This window comes from Notolepis coatsorum, assembly GCF_963971535.1.
Source record: "Notolepis coatsorum genome assembly, chromosome: 2".
Classification (NCBI taxonomy): domain Eukaryota; kingdom Metazoa; phylum Chordata; class Actinopteri; order Aulopiformes; family Paralepididae; genus Notolepis; species Notolepis coatsorum.
In genome coordinates, this window is record NC_140166.1 from 27,055,744 (window position 1) to 27,078,228 (window position 22,485).

General features: G+C 42.2%; 1 protein-coding gene across 2 annotated transcripts in view; it reads left to right on the forward strand.

Moving 5' to 3' along the window:
• The window catches only part of kank1a (KN motif and ankyrin repeat domains 1a), a 218,026-nt gene that overhangs the window by 145,238 nt on the left and 50,303 nt on the right, over positions 1-22,485 (forward strand). For both annotated transcript variants that reach the window (XM_084338250.1, XM_084338249.1), the window contains one exon: positions 6,640-6,759. In XM_084338250.1, the coding sequence (XP_084194376.1) occupies positions 6,735-6,759 (25 nt within the window). In that variant the 5' untranslated portion in view covers positions 6,640-6,734. The remainder of the gene's footprint in view (positions 1-6,639; positions 6,760-22,485) is intronic.

Below are 22,485 nucleotides of genomic sequence, written 5' to 3' on the forward strand. Positions count from 1 at the left end.
CCTGCAGACGTCTCTAGTTTACCTCTTGTCCTGCAGACGTCTCTAGTTTACCTTCCGTCCTGCAGACGTCTCTAGTTTACCTTCTGTCATGCAGACGTCTCTAGTTTACCTCCCGTCCTGCAGACGTCTCTAGTTTACCTTCTGTCCTGCAGACGTCTCTAGTTTACCTTCTGTCCTGCAGACGTCTCTAGTTTACCTTCTGTCCTGCAGACGTCTCTAGTTTACCTCCTGTCCTGCAGACGTCTCTAGTTTACCTTCCGTCCTGCAGACATCTCTAGTTTACCTTCCGTCCTGCAGACGTCTCTAGTTTACCTTCCGTCCTGCAGACGTCTCTAGTTTACCTTCGGTCCTGCAAACGTCTCTAGTTTGAAATGCTTGGTTCTGTATGAGCCCCCTGAGAATGTGCTTCATACAGTAAAATAAAAAGTAGGTAAAAGAGGAATAAAGTCTACAACACTACAACTAAAGAACAACCTAAGTACAATGAGGTAAAAATGCAGGCAATGAGGTACACAAATGCAGACAACGAGGTCAAGTCAAGAGTTTTAATTGTCACGGCATACAGGTATACAATGAAATGCGGGTGGTCTTGCCCGCAACGATGTGCAATACAGTGGTACATATAATAGAATCAAGGAAGAAACAACATTGTGCAGTTAACAGGTAACATGGAGTGACATCTCGGTATCTGTACATAGTTATTTACAGAGCATATGGGACATGCTAGTTAGCTTTGGTAGTGCAATACACTGTTCCTGTTATTCTAATTTAAAGTGTCCTTTCCTTTGGCCATAAGTGTGCATGTGTGCGAGGTACACAAATGCAAACGTTTACATGTTTAAAAATTTGGTATGGATGTAGTGCAAATCTCTTTAATAAATAGATCAAATATGGTGTAGTGTTAAAGGAAAACTCCAACATTTTGGGAAATTAGCTTATTTAACATCTTCCCTGGAGTTAGACAAGAAGATACATACCTTTTTTGTCTCTGTGCGTGCATTTAGCTTTGGGAACAGTCGCTCCGTTAGCATAGCTTAGCTTCATCACTGGAAGTGAGGCAGGACAGTAGCCTGACGTTCCCTACAGGTTTGTTGATATTCTCATTCCTTCAAAGGATCCGAACCGATTGAAGTTTATGGATACCATGACTTAAAATCCTCTTACCTTGACGATTAAAAGCCTCCCCAATTTAGAAAACAGTAATCCAATGGCTGGTATTGATAATATACTACTAACTACTGGACGCTCGGAGCTAACCGGAGCTAACACAGAACAGGATGGTAAAGCAAATATAATGACTTCCTTTCAGGGGTTTTCAAAATAAAAGTGCAACGTTTATAGCAGCGGAAAACGTTTATTTTGTACATTATCTAACGTTAACACGAACCTAAACTAACGTTACAACTAACCTAACCTAAAGACATCTTATTTAGTAGTACAGGTACAAGGCCACCCAGTGTTCGGATCTTTCAAAAATGTTCATTTGAATCCCTCCGAAAGGGTCTTGACGGGTACCACACAATGGATGACTCAATGGTTAGTCATTAGTTTGTTTATTTTAAACAAACTAGTTGAAATGTTTTTCCACAATACAACTTTATCTAATTCCCACAGCTGACCATAGCTTGTACTGTAGCTAGGTAAATTCCATAGCTGACCATAGGTCAAAAACCTGTGAAACAGAACAAAATGCACAGTAGCATACACATTAATTAAGCATAATATTAATAGTTATATTATATATATATTAATAATAAATATACTATCAATTTCATACATTCTAATCAAACCTGCATGTCATGTCCCCTTTAACAGTGGGCGAAAGAGGGAGAACTACAATGACTACATTTACCAGAATGCCTGGCAATGTTTACTTCCTCCTCCGCATCTCACACAAGCCATTTGAACCGCGCTGTCTCAAACACGACGCAAACCCATGCAACAGGACAAGACAGTGGTTCTCATTCAATCGGAGCACACACACACCTAAGTTCCGCCACATGAATCTCACCGTGACAAACCGGCAAAGCAAAGCCACAGACACTAGCTCAGCCGTGCACCATTGGCAAAGTACGCTAGCCTAGCCACAAGCTAGCGGCAAACATTTAAGCACAACATTCATTCATTTAGCCACCATTTCCCAACACAGTGCACATGCAAATGTTATCCGCAGGCTGCATTAGCAGCCAGCAGCCAACGTGATACATTACATTGTTTTTATATGTGACATAGCCAAGTTAATAAAGTTTCAATCAATCAAGTCCACTCCCCAACAGGCGATGTGATTCTGTCAGTGCTATAGTGAGAATGACATCAGCCACCATTTAAAAGGCAGCTGCGCCAACTGCGCATGCTCACAAGCACAAACACCTGTTAAATTATTTAGACCCCTTTACATGGATCTGATCCTTAAATTAAATAAACCAAAAGTCTTGACACCCAGAAAAAGCGGCATGGGACGAGATAACAGGTGAGTTTAATGTAGCGTCGGGAGAGGAGCGCACAGCGGCTGAAGTGAAAAATAAATGGGTTCATGTGAAGTCCAAAAAAATATTCAGCAGTCCGATGCTGCGCTTGGAACGACCTGCTCCGTCTGGGGGTTGTGAGTGTGGTCATGAACCAGGGTGATCCGCAATCTCCTAATAGAACAAGTCATTAGAATAATAGAAGCCTACTGTTGCTGGAACGATTCATTACGCACATATACAGTGTGTGTGTGCGAAAGGTCACTGGTCTAATCCCTGGAACCAACACAGGAGGTTGTATACCAGTGTGGTTGGAATCACACCTACGGTGTCCACCGTCTCTGCCACCTTGAGCAAGGCACTGAACCACCCCCAAAAACTGCTCTGATTAAAACCCATGGGTGAAAGACTATTCTTCCTGGGGTCCTGGGGTCTGATGAAATATATGTACATGTATATAAAAAACATGCATGTGTGTAACTAAGAGGGGTATGCAGAAAGATACATTTAAATTGGCTTGTGGAAATGAAACGTTGTTCTTCTGTAGAACTCCATGAAACTAGCTGACGCCAACCCAGTCTGCGTCCTCTCTTCTCCAGAGACGCTAGCCGTTAAAACCGTACCTCTCTTCTCCAGAGACGCTAGCCGTTAAAACCGTCCCTCTCTTCTCCAGAGATGCTAGCCGTTAAAACCGTCCCTCTCTTCTCCAGAGACGCTAGCCGTTAAAAACGGTACCTCTTCTCCAGAGACGCTAGCCATTAAAACCGTCCCTCTCTTCTCCAGAGACGCTAGCCGCTAAAAACGGTACCTCTTCTCCAGAGACGCTAGCCATTAAAACCGTACCTCTCTTCTCCAGAGACGCTAGCTGTTGAAACCATCCCTCTCTTCTCCAGAGACGCTAGCCGTTAAAACCGTACCTCTCTTCTCAGAGACGCTAGCCGTTAAAAACGGTACCTCTCTTCTCCAGAGACGCTAGCCATTAAAACCGTACCTCTCTTCTCCAGAGACACTAGCTGTTGAAACCATCCCTCTCTACTCCAGAGACGCTAGCTGTTGAAACCATCTCTCTCTTCTCCAGAGACGCTAGCTATTGAAACCGTCCCTCTCTCCGTGGCCCATGAATCCCGGTGTTGTTCCCCCATCTTGGCGTCGTTCTTGGGGACGGAATGGCTCTTTTGTGCTTGTGGTCATAATGTGTCCATTGATTATGACCCGGTCATGGCACACAGGACCTCTATGCTCATAAATGTCGGAGGCGAGCGCACCTGTGAACAAGGCGGGGCTCAGCGCTGTTGAGCGCATGAAGCAGCTTCAGCCCTTTTTGCTCTTTTAATAAAGAAAGGCCTTTGTGTTGTGGAGCATGTTGATGTGATATATTGGGCGGCATGGTGGCACAGTGGTTAGCACTGCTGCCTCACAGCAAGAAGGTCCTGGGTTAGAACCCCAGCGGGGGGCCTTTCTGAGTGGAGTTTGCATGTTCTCCCTGTGTTCCTCCCACACCATAAAGACATTCAGGCAGGGACTACAGATGAAAACTAGCTCATTAGCTAATTTACATTGATGTGGAAACTGAAGATGTTGATTAATGTGCACTGTCCCTGGGTAAATTATTTTTATTATATATATATATATATATATATATATATATATATATATATATATATATATATATATATATGGAAGTACCAAGACCTCTGTCTTCGCAGTTGATCTGTTTCAAGAGAAATTATCCAGTGTTGCACAAACCTGCACTTTGTTAAAAAAAAAAACGTGTTTGCCTCTGATGTGTGTGTTGGAATTTAGTAACGTATTCCGTATTATACTGTGAATTTCTCCATACCTCTCTTGGCAAAGTCTGAGGTGTGGCCAGCTATAGCAACCCCCCCCCCCCCCCTATCCCCACTCAACTCCACACTTCAGACCAAAACAAAAAAAATTAAGAAGGTGCAATACCGAGCGGGGCTCTTTTGCCTCGAGGTCACTGTTTTGAGGGCATTACAGATTCTACCTTTAAGCAAGGCACTTAACCCCCAGCTGCTCAAGTGGAAGTGCTCAGTCGCTAAGTCGACTGTGGTTATACAGTACTAGGTACTGTAGCACCCGAGTGCGTGCGTGTGTGTGTTATGTAACTCTCCCTGTAACTCGACCTCCAGCTCCGTTTCTGTAAATAACAATGTGTTCTTAGTCAAATAGCCTGGTAAAATAAGGATCTAAAAATAAAGATTTCACTCTGTCTAATGTGTAATCTTTTCGGTCTATTTAAAAAATAATAATAATAATTTATTTATCCTTTTTATTTAACCAGGGTAATCTCATTGAGATTTCCATCTCTTTTTCAATTGGATCCTGGTCAAGAAGACGCCGTACAGATATCGCATGGCGGAGAAACCCGCCTTAACACGTGAATGGCGGAGAATGGGTTAATATAATAAAAAACATGTGGATTAAATGTTTGTTTATTTTTTTAAACTTTTTTGGGGGGGAAATTTGACTATCGGTATTGGCCGATACCCAAACCCAGGTATCGGGACTGAAAAAGTCGGATCGGTGCATCCCTACTTCCCACCACAGTTAACACATTCGGGGCCATTGGGCTGAGTCTAATTAATGTAGAGGACCGGGGAATGTAAACAAACGTGGGGCTGTTTGTACAGCTAAATCTATACTTTATAGTATTGCTATCTGTCCATTCTCATTGTCAATTGAGTCCATAAACCGTCCCTTCAAAATGGCTTAAAGAAAAAAAAATCATCAATAGGTTCTCATTTTATAGTGCCGTGAATATAAGCGTTATACGGGATTTGGGACTAGTATATTTTCTGGAAGGCTAGATATAGGGCTAATAGCTGCTAACGTTATATCCAATGGCATTTCCGTTTTACAGATGCTACAGAAATAACTCAAACTGCATATGATCGGGACGATCCCAAAGCATGTATACATGAAAGGGGGTGGGGGGGGGCAGGGGAGGCAGGGGAGGCAGGGGACGTCGTTTATTATTATTGATTACCAATAACCGTGTTCGTCTAACTAGCCACATAGGCCGATCGCCTGGATGGCTATCAAAACAATGCCCAATCGGGCTGTAATTTACGTGAAAAAGATCTTACCGTGGTCCGGGCTGATCCCCCCCCCCCCCCCCCCCCCCCAAGCATTTCCCTGTTATCGATCGCCATCTGGTAGATCCATTGGCTGATGATAAATCCCCTTATTGCATGGTGAAATCTGCTATCCGAAACGTAATCCAAGCTACATGCTGCACATCCAGAATCCTGCTACTGAAATCGCCATTGAAAGTAAAAAAAAAAATACTGATCCGTTCAGCCACAGGGCACACTGCATTAGCGCGATAGCGCCCCTAAAAGGATCTGGCCGGTATTGCACCTTCTCGAATTCATAGAGTAGGGTAAATCTGCAGTGCCGCTCGGCGACCTTGAATAGGTTATTAAAATGGAATAAAAGCAATAACAACTTCCCACGGATATATCCGTGCCTCTGTCCACAACCGGTGGAATCAAAACACGGAGATCTCCGTGGCCCGTCCCGAATGTGTTAAGACAGCCGCAAGACGACCATCGACCACGACCAATCTTTCGACCGTCGACTAAAAACGCACTTCTTCAATCAATATCTGAAATGAAAGAAGAAGAAAATAAATACGGAAAAAAGTTACTTACTTACTACTTACTGTCTTCTACTATCATGCACTCTTCCACTAATTAATCGTCCTTGTCTGTATTGATTGATTGATTGAACATTTTATTAACAGATTGCAGAATGGGTACAATACAGTACAGCTCAATACACACAATTGTTAAGGGGATGCAGACCAGAGAGAGACTTTCGTCTTGTTTACATCAGGGTCCCCCATTTTCAATTCATAACAAATCTCGTATTACTACCTACTATACTAATTATGTCTCTACTACTATCCACTCAACACTGCAGCACCCACGTTTCAACACTGTTTGGTGAACATTGTTACTGAGCTGATGGAGTTGTACCTTTCCTGCTGACTTGTCGTACAGAACTTGTAAGTCGCTTTGGATAAAACTAGCATCAGCTAAATGACTAAATGGATGAGCTGTTGGTTTCAAATCGTAAATCGCAATCATATATGATAGACTGTGATGGAGTGTGTGAGTAAACCTGTCCTTTGTGTTTTTTCTGTCAGTTTGCAGGGTGCATGGTTAGCTGGACTTGATGCATGGCAGTTGCATGACCCCCAAAATCATCTTGGTGTGGGATTGAGAGCACGCAGCTGTAACCATGCAGGTCAATGGCAATGGCCCAGGTAACTACCCGCTCTGTTCATAATGTCTCTTTGCTGTTTCATAATGACACGTGCCATTTCTGTTTTCAGTCACTTTAGTTTAACCTCTTTTAGTTAAGTTTAGTTTAATGCATTTTGAACTTTCTACACTGTTGGAATGAGGAGAACTCTTTTAGTTTCTGAACTGTGGGGCTTACTAGCAACGCCGCCTTCAAGAAGTGGCTTAATACCGTAACATACTTAGGCAAAAAAAAAACATACCGATACATACATCTGTACACATCAACTCGCATACACACACATACAGTATACACATGCAGACATATAACACAGATAGGACATAATAACAAACAGTAATAGTTATATAATTAGATTCGCTATCAGCTCTATCTTTAATCTTTCAAAATGTTCAGTTGCTATCGCTATCAGCTCTATCTTTAATCTTTCAAAATGTTCAGTTGCTATTGCATGCACTCATCTGTGTTTCACTACACACTTGAGTGCATGCTTACCAACTGTTTAGTCTGCAACACTACTATCACCGACATCTAAGAAGGGAGATCCCCCCTTGAATGGCCCTTCTAAGGTTTCTCTCCTCCACACTGCCTGTGGAGCTTTTTTCCCTATTGTTAGGTTTTAGTGAGTTTTTCCTTACCTTCGTGTGGGGTATGTCTGGGAGTGCTTGCATTCTTTAATTTATTTGCATTTATTTTAAATTTGTTGGACCTTATGGTGTTCTTGTTCTGTTCTTGACTTATTGTTATGTTTCTTCTTGACTTGTTTAAAGAAGACGTGTACGGCCCATGGGGACATTAACGTGTGTTGTCGGGCCTTACAAATAAATTTGATTTGATTTGATTTAGATAATGACAGCGTTCATATTTTAATCATACTTCAGTTAGAATGATGAGTTTGGCTTAAATGAAGGCTTTCTTTTAACTTTCTTTTAGATACAGATGAGCATGTTTCATTTGGATTTCTTTAGATCTTATGTGGTCAAAATGATCTTCTAGTCTCACCAACTACATTCATATTCAAAATGTATCAATGAAATGTACATAATATAAAAGCACTGACGTTTTAGGAAAACATGACTTGTAATCAAACATGATAAAAACACGTCACATTTATTTAAATATTCTACATCAACCGCTTGAAGACAAGGGATTATGCCATACATTTTAATAAAAAAATTATGCATTTGTTTGTATGTTTGAAATTGATATGTATCTACTACCCACACATGCACATACACACACGCACACAGTCTCAATGCTGGCCGGTTCACCAGTTTGTATAATTCTATGGTGATCTGGCTAAATAAAACCTGGTTCTGGATACAATGGGACCTAATCTCGATCCGGTGTCCCATTTCAGGTTTATGTTAGACGTGTATTTAGCAAGTCAAGTCCTACATGACCTGGATTCTAAAGAGTCTAATATTGACGCCATGACCGAGCAGATGATTGTGGAGTTACAGCGTTGGTCATTCAGCAGGGGGTGATGCGCTCACAATCATACAGAATGATATTTCTGAAACGTGACATGATGCCATTGAAGATCAAACTGTGCACACGGACGAATGAACGGAACAGTTGATCCGGCGTCTCGTTCACCGGCCGCTTGACGTCGGTTTTTACTTTTGTTTTGATTCTGGTTGTTTTGTGTTTGGGGGAAAGCAACGCTGTCATTTACAGAGATCACTTGTATTTGAGCTCCAAGAAACACACTGAGCTCCACGGTTTCAAGTATCAGACTTTTGACATGAGATGGTAGTGTTAGCGAGACTAGCTGCTACTGGGTGTGTGTGTGTGTGTGTGTGTGTGTGTGTGTGTGTGTGTGTGTGTGTGACTACCATGCTGCTTTAGTCTTCTAATTGTATTTACATTTTTTATCGTGCAGCATGTAAGCCAAAATGCAGACGTCAAATAACACGTAAAGAAAATGCAGAAAAGCATTTGGATTGTACATGTTGCAGCTCTTGGTAGCAGGTTTTTGGTAGTGGGGGTAATTCTCCAATATGAGGCCTTGGTTGTAGCTTGATCAGCCCTACAGATGGTGTACTATGTAGCTGTTACAGATAATCAATTGGCCTTCTGTCCAACCAAAGTAATCTTTTTAAATAATCTATCTGAAAAGCTTGCTGTGTGTGAGCATGCGCTGCATGCAGAGAGGGCTTCCACATGGCAGTGTGAAATAACTCTTGTCAGCTTGGCCTCCTTCACAAAGCAACACCTGCAGAAGCCTCACATTCCTGGCCTGGCAAGCAGCAGGAAAAAAAAAGCTTCCAAATCTGTAGAGGTATGTGCATCGGTATGTGTGACTGCTGCTACCACCATCTAGACCGGTCTACAGACCATATGTTTACCATCTAGACCGGTCTACAGACCATATGTTTACCATCTAGACCGGTCTACAGACCATATGTTTACCATCTAGACCGGTCTACAGACTATATGTTTACCATCTAGCCGGTCTACAGACCATATGTTTACCATCTAGACCAGTCTACAGAGTACAGACCATATGTCTACTAGTCTACAGACTGTATGTTTACCATCTATACACACACACACACACACACACACACACACACACAGCACACACACTTCCATGCCCAATTTCAGCCCCCTAGGGTGCTAGAGGGTGGGGATGTTTTTGTGGACCAATCGGCCGACAGCCCAACTGACAGTATAGAGCTGCTGCTGCAATTAGATGAGACCTTTACATTTTTTGTTTTCTTTCTGTTTTAGTCCATTTTACCTACTGTAAGTTTCAGAGACTGTGAAGTCACGCTGCATCGGCTCCACTCACCAGTATCCCTAGGCCTGCCACGATAACACATTTTGCTGGGCGATTAATTGCCCCCGAAAATATCGCGATAAGCGATATTATTGCGACCGGTTAGAGAATTTTTTTTGAGAAATTTATTTCCCAAAACTTTTATTTTGAAGCCCACCGCTCCGTCTTTTCCGGTTTTAGACTTTTATTTTGAAGCCCACCGACCGGACCGGAAGTATTGTTGCGATTATCCTAAGCAGAACATATGAGCCGACAACATGTCTCGTCCGGTTGTTTTTGAGCTAATAACAAATGTTGAGATTGTTGGTGAACAACTAACTTTAGGTTAGTTTTAACGTTAGCTACTAACGTTAGATGCAGCTACTACAGGCAATCAACGATGAGGAGGAAGCGTCAAAGCAGTATATAATAGAATAGCTGTGGTGCGTAGGCACTGCAGCACGACTCGAAACTACCGGAGTGTTATAATAAATTAATTCATGTTTAACTTGTCCCCGTGTCCAGTCCTTTGACCAGCTCCACCCGTTCATTGTAAACAATGATGCATGTAATTGTATTAACGTTATTCTGTGTTGTACTTGTAGCTATGCTATACGTTGTATTTCGTTTGTTAGCTAATGTTGTTAGCATGGAATGAGAATCAAAGCTCTATCTTTCATCTTTATTTAGCAGTCCAGTTTCTCCGGGCAGTAGCGAGTAACTACTTGGGTCTAAAAATAGCTAACGTTACACTACAAATAATGCTACTTGGTTAAAAGGAGCCACACTATTGAGAAATGTAGTTAAGCTGTGGCGTTGCCCCACGGGGCTCCCGTGCTGTACTCTAGTAACGTCAGCGACCCGCCTCCCAACACGGACAGTGACTGACAAGCGGCACTGGTTCCGCCTCATTAAAACAAACGCGCAAATAGCAATTAATCGCGCCCGTCAAAATCATTGCATTCATTTTAATTATCGCAGCAATTAATCGATTTATTGCTTATCGCGGCAGGCCTAAGTATCCCTGTTATCTTCTCCTGCCTAATATCTCCGCCAGGTGTGTACCCATGTAACATCGGTGTCCCTCAGGGGTCAATACTGGGACCACTGGTGTTTATTTTATATATCAATGGGCAATTCATCCATCTGCCATTCGACACCAGCCATAATGTATCATCATCATCATCAAACCTGTATTTAAAACTGGAAGTGTGTTTCCCTCATTTACAATGACTAAATCAAAAGTAGTAACACAACTAGATCTAAACAAAGCTAATAACGGGGGGAATCGCCTAAAACACGAGATCAAAACGAGAAACGGCTAAAACAGTTACAGGCTGATATACAGTGGTTAGTGAGCATGTTTCTGAACTGTGCATAGGTTGTATCGATCTTTAGTGTGTTGAAGGATGTTCCATGAGTCAGGAGCGTTAAAGGAAAATCTGAATCAGAAAGGTCTTTATTGCCAAGTAGTTTTCACATATAAGGAATTAGCTTTGGTCGTTTTTGGTGCGACATTAACACATTGGACGCCAGATCCCAGATAAGTCGGGTTAACTCGCCGAACGTTGGGCAACAAACCCGAGAAAAGTCGGGTTTTCATCGTTATTTCTTTTATTCGATATTTCCATTCATAATCCATCCATCCAGCCTGATATTATCATTGGGAATGGGTCTGAGATCGCAAACGTCCAATACCGCCACCTAACGCCTTGCGGCCGGTATTGCACATCATTGGACAAGCGTTTATAACACATGGATTGGGGACACTCGAGCACCGCCGGTTCATGTGTTTTGGTGGATTATCTTGGCAACACGACCGACATCAATACTTGGAATGGTGATCAGGTCATTGGAATATTCTTTTTGCAGTACATCATAGACGAGGTAAGGGCTATATGCTATCAATCTTGCGTTGATCCGATAATTCCTTCCCCGCGATCGGAGAGTGTGTCTGTAATGTACTGTGTAAAGTATTCCGTTGGTGGCGATCGAAGCATAGAAACCCCCCACCCCCCCCACCCTTTCATGCATGCATGATGAAACATAATACCGATAATCTAGCGTTGATTTCAGATTGATTGTTGATCCAAGCGAGGAATGGCACGATTGTGAAATGCACTGAAACACTGTTTAGCTGCGTTTCCTGGGATTACACAGAATTACTCTAAAACTATACTCATATTCACCACAGTATAAAACGGGGATGTATGGATGAAAAGTATCTGTTTTTTGCATCTTGACCGGAAGAAACTCAATGACAATCGAGTCGACTATATTATTAGATCCATAGCTCAGGGTTTCCGTTAGAAAAAATTGTTGCCGGCCTCAGTGTCCGGTAGATTTCAATCTACCGGTCAAATGAGAGACATTCCGGTCAGAGTTTATTGAGCTTAAAAACAATTGATAGGCAAAAGAATGACAACAAAACAAAAGAATGACATCATCAAGGCATGTAGATTTATAATATTTTTACTTAAAACTAGGCTACTTTTGCGTATAAAGTCATTATATTCCAAATAAAATAAGTCCCGAGACTCGTGCTGCTGCCGACTTTAAATCAAATGGGTGTCTGTGGGCAGTCGCCCGACATTAATAAACAGTCTGTTATAATCACATTTTTATGAGCTAACGAATTCCGTTATATTGGACATTTGTATTAATTATATCAAGCGAAGAACTGAGAAATTTGGCAGAGAGAGACGGCAACATTATCGTGGGTTTGCGTGACGACTCTCTCCACCTCGCAACAACTTATTTGCAAAGAGTATGGCGCTGCAGAGCAGCTGATTCAGCTGTTATTGGCTCTTTTCTGGGGACCGCACAGCAGCGCCCCCCACCCAACATTGAATTGAAAATGGCTGAATTGGAGTACTGCTGGAATACTGCATTGTGCTGCTGCTGCTCCGGCTCTGCAGCTTCACAAAAGTTTGCACACCCAGCACTAAGCTCTCGCTGACAACGTCGTTGTCATTATTAGAAGCAACGAGGAAACAAATGTAATGATCGTTTCGTTCATCGCATAGGCTATTTAATTTTAGCCTATTTGAATACAATTCAAATAATCAAATTTTGCTTAGACTCAGGGAATTATTTTCACCGGACATTAAGACCGGAGAGATTAAATATGTCGGACTTCAACAGATTTTGCCGGTCAAATACCGGTAATTACCGGCTAACGGAAACGCTGCCATAGCTATAATATTTAATATAGTTTTAGCACTGCAAACACCAGCATGTACAGTAGCCCCATTCATTACAGTGCGGGCACACACGGCCATACGCCCACAGCGACCTCTGGCGCCCAATGTGTTAACAGACAGACGATAACGGACGGATAATAAAATAAAAAGGTGGAATAAAATGAAATATGAACAAAATTAAGATAGAAGCACAACGGAATAGAATTATGAAATTTAAAACAAAAATAGGCCAGGGCTGTACAACTGTAAAATAAAGAGGTGGAATAAAATGTAATGGGATATAAACTAAATTTAAAACAAGCACAATAGAATATAGTATAATTATAAGTAAAAAAATAAAAATAGGCCAGGGGTGTACAACTGTGCAAGATGTGGTCAAGTATATACTTGACCACAGACTTTCCAAGCTCGGAACAAGCTGGAAGACCTTAACCCTTTCACTGCCACACGACAGCCGGTTAACCCTTTCACTGACGATACAGAAGGTTAACCCTTTACTATCACACAACCGACGCCGATGCTCCATCATTAGCATCATTAGCTCCGCATCCGCTATTCTAAATGGAATAACTGTTCTACCACATTCACTCACCCTGAATGGAATTGATTCAATTGTGACACTCACCAAATTGAGCAAAATGTAAGTCATATATATTGAAATGATATGTTTTATGTATTTTGGCAACTTTTACTTATAAAATAGTACACTTTAAAAAAAAAATTGAAATTATTATCTTTCCCCCCCCTTCTTTTTCTGTTTTTCTCCCATCCCAATGTTAGTCGTTATGCCAATTCCTAATCCCCTTCCTGGTCGTTGCGCACTCTACCCCCTACCGTCGGTCCGGGAGGGCGGAGACTATCGCATGCTTCCTCCCACACATGTGTATCCAGCCCACCGCTTCTTTTCACCTGGCAGCGCGGACTCTCACTGGGAGAGTGTAACGTAACTTGCTGTGCAGGTGCCTCGACCGAACTGTAGGAGTCGCTGTTTACAATGACCAGGACCCACCCTCACCGGGTTTCCCACCCTCTAAGGGCGCAGGCAGACCAGCCGCAAATGAAGGCAGGCGGGCTGGCGGGCGACCAGCGCTTCACTTTTGCTCCCATGTTAACGGACGTAGCTGTGCCCACTGGCCGCAAGCGTGCGCGCGACTCGCGGGGCGGAAGCGATCGTTTTCGCTTTGGTTGGATTCGAGGCGTGCACCACGCGCATTTTCACTGAAATACACTCAATATCTGCATTATTACCACACATATAGATGTTGTTCAACCAGCTAATGCGTCTGTATCTTTCCCAATACAAATAAACCATATTACTATACTTTTTCAGGAGTACAGTCACACTGATCATCATTCTAAAATGAATTCTAACATTATTTTTTTTTTTTTATATTTTTGTACAAATCTTTCCATTATTCACAGTGTATCTTTTCACAGCATAGTATCCAACATCCAAGATTCGCCTTTTTCGTTTTTGTAGCAACATACAAAACATGTAAGAGACTCATACAAACACATTAATAACTGACATGGAAATAAAAAAAAAACACTTACAAAACATACTATACATTGTGCATATACATCCCTGTTATATATATATATATATACGTCATACGTTACATGTAGGCCGATCTACCTGCGGGCAGGTATGTGCTGCATCTTTTCTTTTCTTTTTTTTTTCTTTTCCTTTTTTCCTTTTTTCCACGTTTCAGCTACGTATGTGTGTGTCTCCTATATACTTGTGTATCCCCCTATGTGTCAGTGAAAGCCTATATCTCAACTATGTGTATATGTAGGTGTATGTATGTCTATTTCCTATACATGAGTATGTGCATGTATGTGTGCCCCTGACGTGTATACCTTATCCTTGTGTATATGAGTGCGTGTAAACCTATTATGTACACATATGAATATGTGTATCCTAGATACTTGTATGTGGCTATATCTGCGCACATGTGAGTGTGATAGAGACATTGACCATTCCATAGACACCCCATCCGGACATAAAATATATGTACATATATACATAATATATCACAGAGCACAAGTATCATCAGATCAAATCCCCTTTTTCATATTCATCCTTGATAATATTGTATTCCCATCTTAATCATTTGTCCTCAGGTCGTTCAGTCAGGTGTAGAAAACTGTCCCATATCTCAGCGAAAATATCCTCTCTCCCTGCGACTCTATACGTCACCCTTTCATATGATGCTGTCCGAAACATTAGTTCCATCCATTCTTTAAAAGTAATATCAACAGGTGATTTCCAATGTCGTAATGCAATTCTACATCCTGATATCATGGCCATTCTATACCACATTCCCCGGTATTTAGGCAGCTTAATCCCTTTCGGTACTATACCCAAAACACATGCCATTGGGGCGTTATTTATCTTCATATTCAGGACCTTACTTAGGAATATCACAATTTGATCCCACATTTTCCGGACCTTCTCACATTCGTACAACATGTGCAGTAAAGTGCCTGTCTCCTTCTCACATCTCCAGCAGAAACACACTGTCTGCAGGGAAACACACTGTCCCTTAATTTCAGTCTGGCCAGTTTACTGGGCGTCCAATAGCTTCTGTTCAGTACTTTGTAAAAAATAAGTTGTGATTGCGCCTCCCTAGAGAATTTACTCCATTTGGATACCAGTTTCTCCCACATTTCCTCAGTAATCTCCTCATGTACATCGTTCTCCCAGCTCAATCTCAAACCCGCCAATTTGGGTGCATTGTATTCTCTTATAACATCATAAAATCTTGACGCACTGCCTTTCCTGCGCCATCCTTTATAGAATATTTCTTGAATTGCAGTAATTGGGCCGCACTTTGGTCCTCCTATTGATGACGATATACAATGTCTAATCTGTAGGAATTTATAAAAGTTTTTATTATCTATATCAAAATCCTCCTTAATATCCTCAAAAGGCAAAACCCCATCCTCCCCGGCTATATCACCCAGTACATGTATCCCCCTTTTAACCCAATCGTCCCATATGACTGATTTCTTCCCAATCTTTAGTTTCTTATTATACCATATAGAGGCTCTCGTAGTTAAGTATGGGCTATCACCAGTCATTTTGTGCGATTGATTCCAAGTTTCCCTGATAAATGCCATCAAAGGGTTTTTAAGAGGTGTAGGTCTGTCTGATTGTGTCAGGAAGGATTCCAGAGATGAGGGATATATCATTTCCTCCTCCATCCTGACCCAAGCAGGTGCCTCCTCAGACGAGTGATTCAGTTTGGAGAGCTGGGAGAGCGAGAATGCATAGTGATACCAGTCTAGTTTAGGCAGGGATAAACCGCCATTTTCCTTTGCTGCATACATTTTGGTCCGTCCAAACAGCGGCCTTTTGCCCCCCCACAGATATACATTAATGACTTTGTCATACTGTTTGAGTAACTGGGTCGGGAGAGTCAGCGGCAACATATATAGGATATAGTTTAATTTGGGAGCTAATATCATTTTCACTAGGTTTATCTTTCCCAGGAGGGACATATTCATTTTGGCCCAATTCTGGGTCAGAGCACTAATGTGTTCGATTATAGGGGCAATATTGGCTTGCATCAACTCTTTCAGACCTGGGATCAGCTTTATTCCTAGGTATATCAATCCTGACGGCATCCATCTGTATTGCCACCCCCTTCTGATATCAGGGGGACAGCATTTAGAGAGAGGCATTGCTTCTGACTTGCTCCAGTTGATTGTGTATCCAGATATTTCGGAGAAGGACTCGATAACATTTCCAATGATCCCAACTGCTGTTCGAGGATTGCTGGATACCAATAAGATATCGTCCGCATATAAAAATAATTTATGTTCTACCTGCCCCGCTATTATCCCTTTGATGTCCTGATTATTCCTCAGTGCGATAGCAAGTGGTTCGAGGAAAAGCGCAAACATTTGGGGAGAAAGCGGGGAACCTTGCCTCGTCCCCCGCCCTAGGTTAAAGGGCGAGGACACGATCCCGTTGGTCAATACTGATGCCATCGGATTTGTGTATAACAGTTTTACCCACCCAGTAAACGATGGACCAAACCCGAAGCGCTCTATCGTGTGAAATAAGAATGCAAATTCCACCTTATCAAAGGCCTTTTCGGCATCCAATGAGAAGGCCACTGTAGGTTCTATATCATTCCTTACCTTCCACATAATGTGTAGGAGTCTGCGGATATTATCAGCTGAGTTTCTCCCCTTCACAAAGCCCACTTGATCTGAATGCACCAAAGTTGGTAGTACATCTTCTATTCTATTCGCAAGTATCTTTGCCAATACTTTTTCTTCCAAGTTGCTCAGGGATATAGGTCTATAGCTTCCACAGCATTGAGGGTCTTTGCCCTTTTTCTGTAGTAATGTAATAGTGGCAGATCTCAGGCTAGTGGGCAATCCCCCCTTTATCAGTGAGTCCTCATATACTTTTAATAATCTCGGAGCGATTATATCACTGAATTGTTTGTAGAAATCGGGAGTAAACCCGTCGTCTCCTGGTGCTTTACCCAATTTAAGGCTGTTGATTGCCGCGTGTATTTCTTCTATCGAGACCCCCCCCTCCATTGATTTTACCTGTTGTTTCGATAATGACGGTAATTTGATTTTGTCGAAGAACGCGTCCATTTTTAGCTGATCCACCGCCTTCTGTGGGGTATATAAGTCCTGGTAGAAGCACCTGAAGACATTATTAATTTCCTTTTTGTCTGTAATAATCTTCTTTTTACACATGATCTCAATAAGGTGGTGAATGAGCTCAGTGAGCATTTTCTCGTGCCCCGCAGATTTAACATGATCAAAGATGCATAAATCATAATTCATATTCTTCTTTTCTTCATTACAATTTACTCAGCCTAGTAACAGACAGGGTTAGAAAAAAAAATTAAAAATTCCAGGGCTTTTTTTGCCCCCCTTAATTGAATTTCGGGGGATTTTTTTTTTTATTTCGGGGGCACTGAATTTTTATGATAAACGGTTATTAAAAATCCTTACATCCACATTTTTTGGCAGTCTTCGTCCCGCGGACAAAAAGATCCACACAAGCTCCTCGAACACTAGCCGTGTTTGCAGTCGGAGTCTCACGACAAGCTTTGCAATAAATGATATGTTGACCGGTAGCATCCTCCTCAACCCCTACCCAGTCTAATCCCCACGACTCCATCGTACTCCGCTTTAAAAAAAATTATTTAAGGACCTGGGGAATCTGCTTCTCAGACTCTTTTTCCTTCGTGTTTTTATAGCTTGATAAAAAACGCTCCATCTTGTCTGTCTTCAAAATGCCATCAAATGCTGGTGAGCTGCTCACCTGCTAATGTGAGAGGGTGGGGAGAGTGACGTCGACGTCTGATCAAAACAGATTTAATAAATCACGTCTTTCACTCGTCAATTAAATAAATAGTAATATTAATTTGTATACTATGTTTGATAACGTAATGTTAATGACATTAATAATGTCTCCATAATAATATATATCATTAGTAAACTGTCTGGGGCTTTTTGTCCCCCCGGCCCCCCTTAACATGAGGGAAGCCGAGAACGCATAGCTGTCAGTGCGCACAGGGGTGAAATTGTGTGTCACAGCTGGGAGCGTTGCGGTGTTTGCAATGGAGGAGAAGTTTGGTTCACTTGTAAATAAACTATTCACATAAATGAAACAAAACGTAATGTTAATGTCTCCATCAGGGTTTCCGTTAGAAAATACTGGGGCCGGTCTCAGTGTCCTGGAAGATTTCAATCTCCCGGACAAATGTGAGAAATTCCGGTCAGTTTATTGAGCTTAAAAACAATTGATAGGCAGGCTATATAAAGAATGACATCCTCAAGGCATGTAGATTTATAATATTTTAACTTAAAACTAGGCTACTTTTGCATATATACAGTCATTAATATATTCCAAATAAAATAAGTCCCTCGAGACTCCGTGCTGCTCCTGACTTGAAATCAAATAGGCGTCTGTGGGCAGTCGGCCCGACATTAACAGCAGTCTGTTATAATCACATTTTTATGAGCTAACGAATTCCGTTATATTGGACATTTGTATTAATTATCAAGCGAAGAACTGAGAAATTTGGCAGAGAGAGACGGCAACATTATCGTGGGGTCCAACGTTGCGTGATCGCTGAAACCAATGACAATCTCCGCCTCCCAACGAAGCGATAAACTCATCCCAATAGTATGCAACTGCAGAGCCGCAGAGCCAGCGGCGCTATCAGGTCCGGTCTGGGGACCGCTCAGCAGCGCCACCCACCCAATGGCTGAATTGCCAATGACTGAATTGGAGTATTGCACTGTTGTGCAGTAGTGCGGGCACACCTGTGAGCTCTGCGGCTCTGCAGTGGCATGCTTCTCATCTTGCTAATCCAGCACCAAGCTCCCGCCCCGCGATTCTCATCAGCAAACCACATAGTCGCGAGGGAATTATTTTCACAGGATAAAACGGTAATTACCGGATAAATATATAATTAGTAAACAGTCGGGGGCATTTTGTGCCCCCCTTAACTGATTTTCAAGGGCATTTTGTCCATTTTCAAGGGCATTTTGCCCCGAGCCCCCGTTAATTTCTAACCCTGGTAACAGACAGAAATATTGTGACACTGGAAATACATACCCCCAGGTCCCTAGATGTTCCTAGATACCAAGAACATGCAAATTGACCTTGCAGAAGTGGAGCAATCTTCCATTTACTTAGGCATGTACCTTTAGGCGAAAATGGTCTACAGATTAACTACTGTACTTTGATTACTTTTACAGCATATTAATGACTATCATACTAAACATGTGCTTTGAATTAGTACATGAAAGCACATACAAAGAACCAATAACACATTGCAAGTATACTCTCAGGAAAATACTTATGGGTAGAAATATACTTTTAACAAACTTAATAACATACAAAAAATGTACTTCAGTTTGGAAAATATACATGTTTTTGATTTAGGGTTTGTGAGCCTTTTACGTATATTTATTTTCGAGAGGTACCACGGGAAGCTAGCGTTCTGGGTTTTGGGGAATGTAGAGCCTGTTTTTAGACTTTCCACTTGGAGGTGGTTTCTGTGGAGGAACAGAGCGATGCTGTGTCAGAGTGCTACCGTGTCAAAACAAACACAAGCAGCCCTTGACCTGGCTTCTGTCGTCCATCGGCGCTAACGCCCAGTCATCCGCGCAGGCCTCGGCTACAATAGTGGTTCTCAAAGTGCGGTCTGGGGACTGGGGCACAATTATTCATTGAATTGAGAACATCATGCGACGATGATGTTTTACCTTTCTTCTCGACCAAAGGCTGCCATTCCGTCATCTTCTACAAGTTACAGAGGACGTTTCAAAATAATAAATAGTTTCGGCACTAGAAGTTGGTACAATGAAATAATGTGTAAGAGTGACTATTGACGCATATCACTCTCTCCTCTGTTATCTCCACACCTATGGGCAGTTATGGAATTCTCAACTAAATCATATCTAATTACAAATATCTTGAGAACCACTGGATACCTGGCCCAGATTTAGCATCCCAGTGACATCACAGATTGGAGGGTTCTCTCTCTCTGATTAGGAGAGAGTGGTGCATGTTCACAAATACTGACTGAACTGTCCTGGGGCACAGGAAGAGCATACTGACTGAACTGTCCTGGGGCACAGGAAGACCATACTGACTGAACTGCCCTGGGGCACAGGAAGAACATACTGACTGAACTGTCCTGGGGCACAGGAAGACCATACTGACTGAACTGTCCTGGAGCACAGGAAGAACATACTGACTGAACTGTCCTGGAGCACAGGAAGAACATACTGACTGAACTGTCCTGGGTCACAGGAAGACCATACTGACTGAACTGTCCTGGGGCACAGGAAGAACATACTGACTGAACTGTCCTGGAGCACAGGAAGAACATACTGACTGAACTGTCCTGGGGCACAGGAAGAACATACTGACTGAACTGTCCTGAGGCACAGGAAGAACCTATGTGAATTTTTTAAACGGGTGACATTCCACTTTTGTTTTTCAGCTATTGCTAGACCCCTCCTTTGTTCCAGACCACCAATGGATTTGTGCAATTTACCGCACAATACATTTTATTACCCTTTTGTCTAATGTCCGCCACAGCTCTATGCCCCCTGGTTCTCTGGTTGGGTAGATATCCCTAGTGTAGTAGACTAGTAGTCTATTGAAACAGTTCTCACACAACCTAACCAGGCTTTCTTTTAACATGCTGTGGGACTAGAGTAGAGTGCGTGAGGCAGCGTTTTACTGTTTGCAAAGGAAGGCCACAAGCACTTCCTCTAGGGGAGTGTTGACCCAGGGAAGAGGATATGACTCTCACTCTACTTCATGATTACCTCTCGTTTCATTATGTCAATGAATGTCAGTCGATCCAAACCAGCGGAGTGTTGCATAGTAAAGGTTCTCAAACCTTTTCATGTCAAGGAACCTTCAAATTACACAGACGATTAATCGATATTATCAATTAATTCGAATTAATGATTTAGGACGATTTTGAACAATTACAATCTATTTTCAAAAAAAAATTATAATAATAATTTCTTCGATAGTCACCTTTTATTTTACAAAAAGTGATGTTTGGTGAAAGTTAGATTTGCACTTTATTAATCCCAATAGGGAAATTCATTCTTGTTTGATGATCAAGAGGCACCTTTTATTTGTTTTAAAGGGGAACTCCAACATTTTGGGAAATTAGCTTATTTAACATCTTCCCTGGAGTTAGACAAGAAGATGCATACCTTTTTTGTCTCTGTGCGTGCATTTTAGCTTTGGGAATAGACGCTCCGTTAGCATAGCTTAGCTTCATCACTGGAAGTGGGGGAGGACAGTAGCCTTACAGTGCCTTACAGTGTATTGCAAGGTCTGACATTGACCAAACTTGATATGCATGACCTTGGTGGGCTCTAGGTCAACTCCTGAAAAGGGGGTCAATGTCAGACCTTGCAATCAAAAGTTAGGGGGCGCACTGAAATTATGGCAAGGGACCAAGGGTTATTAGCCCCCTAACTTTTGATTGCAAAGTCTGACATTGACCCCCTTTTCAGGAGTTGACCTAGAGCCCACCAAGGTCATGCATATCAAGTTTGGTCAATGTCAGACCTTGCAATACACTGTAAGGCACTGTAAGGCTACTGTCCTGCCTCACTTCCAGTGATGAAGCTAAGCTATGCTAACGGAGAGTCTATTCCCAAAGCTAAAATGCACGCACGGAGACAAAAAAGGTATGTATCTTATTGTCTAACTCCAGGGAAGATGTTAAATAAGCTAATTTCCCAAAATGTTGGAGTTCCCCTTTAAAGGACGACTCCACTTTTTTTGGAAATTAGCTTATTTAACATCTTCCCTGGAGTTAGACAAGAAGATGCATACCTTTTTTGTCTCTGTGCGTGCATTTTAGCTTTGGGAATAGACGCTCCGTTAGCATAGCTTAGCTTCATCACTGGAAGTGGGGGAGGACAGTAGCCTTACAGTGCCTTACAGTGTATTGCAAGGTCTGACATTGACCAAACTTGATATGCATGACCTTGGTGGGCTCTAGGTCAACTCCTGAAAAGGGGGTCAATGTCAGACCTTGCAATCAAAAGTTAGGGGGCGCACTGAAATTATGGCAAGGGTTATTAGCCCCCTAACTTTGATTGCAAAGTCTGACATTGACCCCCTTTTCAGGAGTTGACCTAGAGCCCACCAAGGTCATGCATATCAAGTTTGGTCAATGTCAGACCTTGCAATACACTGTAAGGCACTGTAAGGCTACTGTCCTCCCCCACTTCC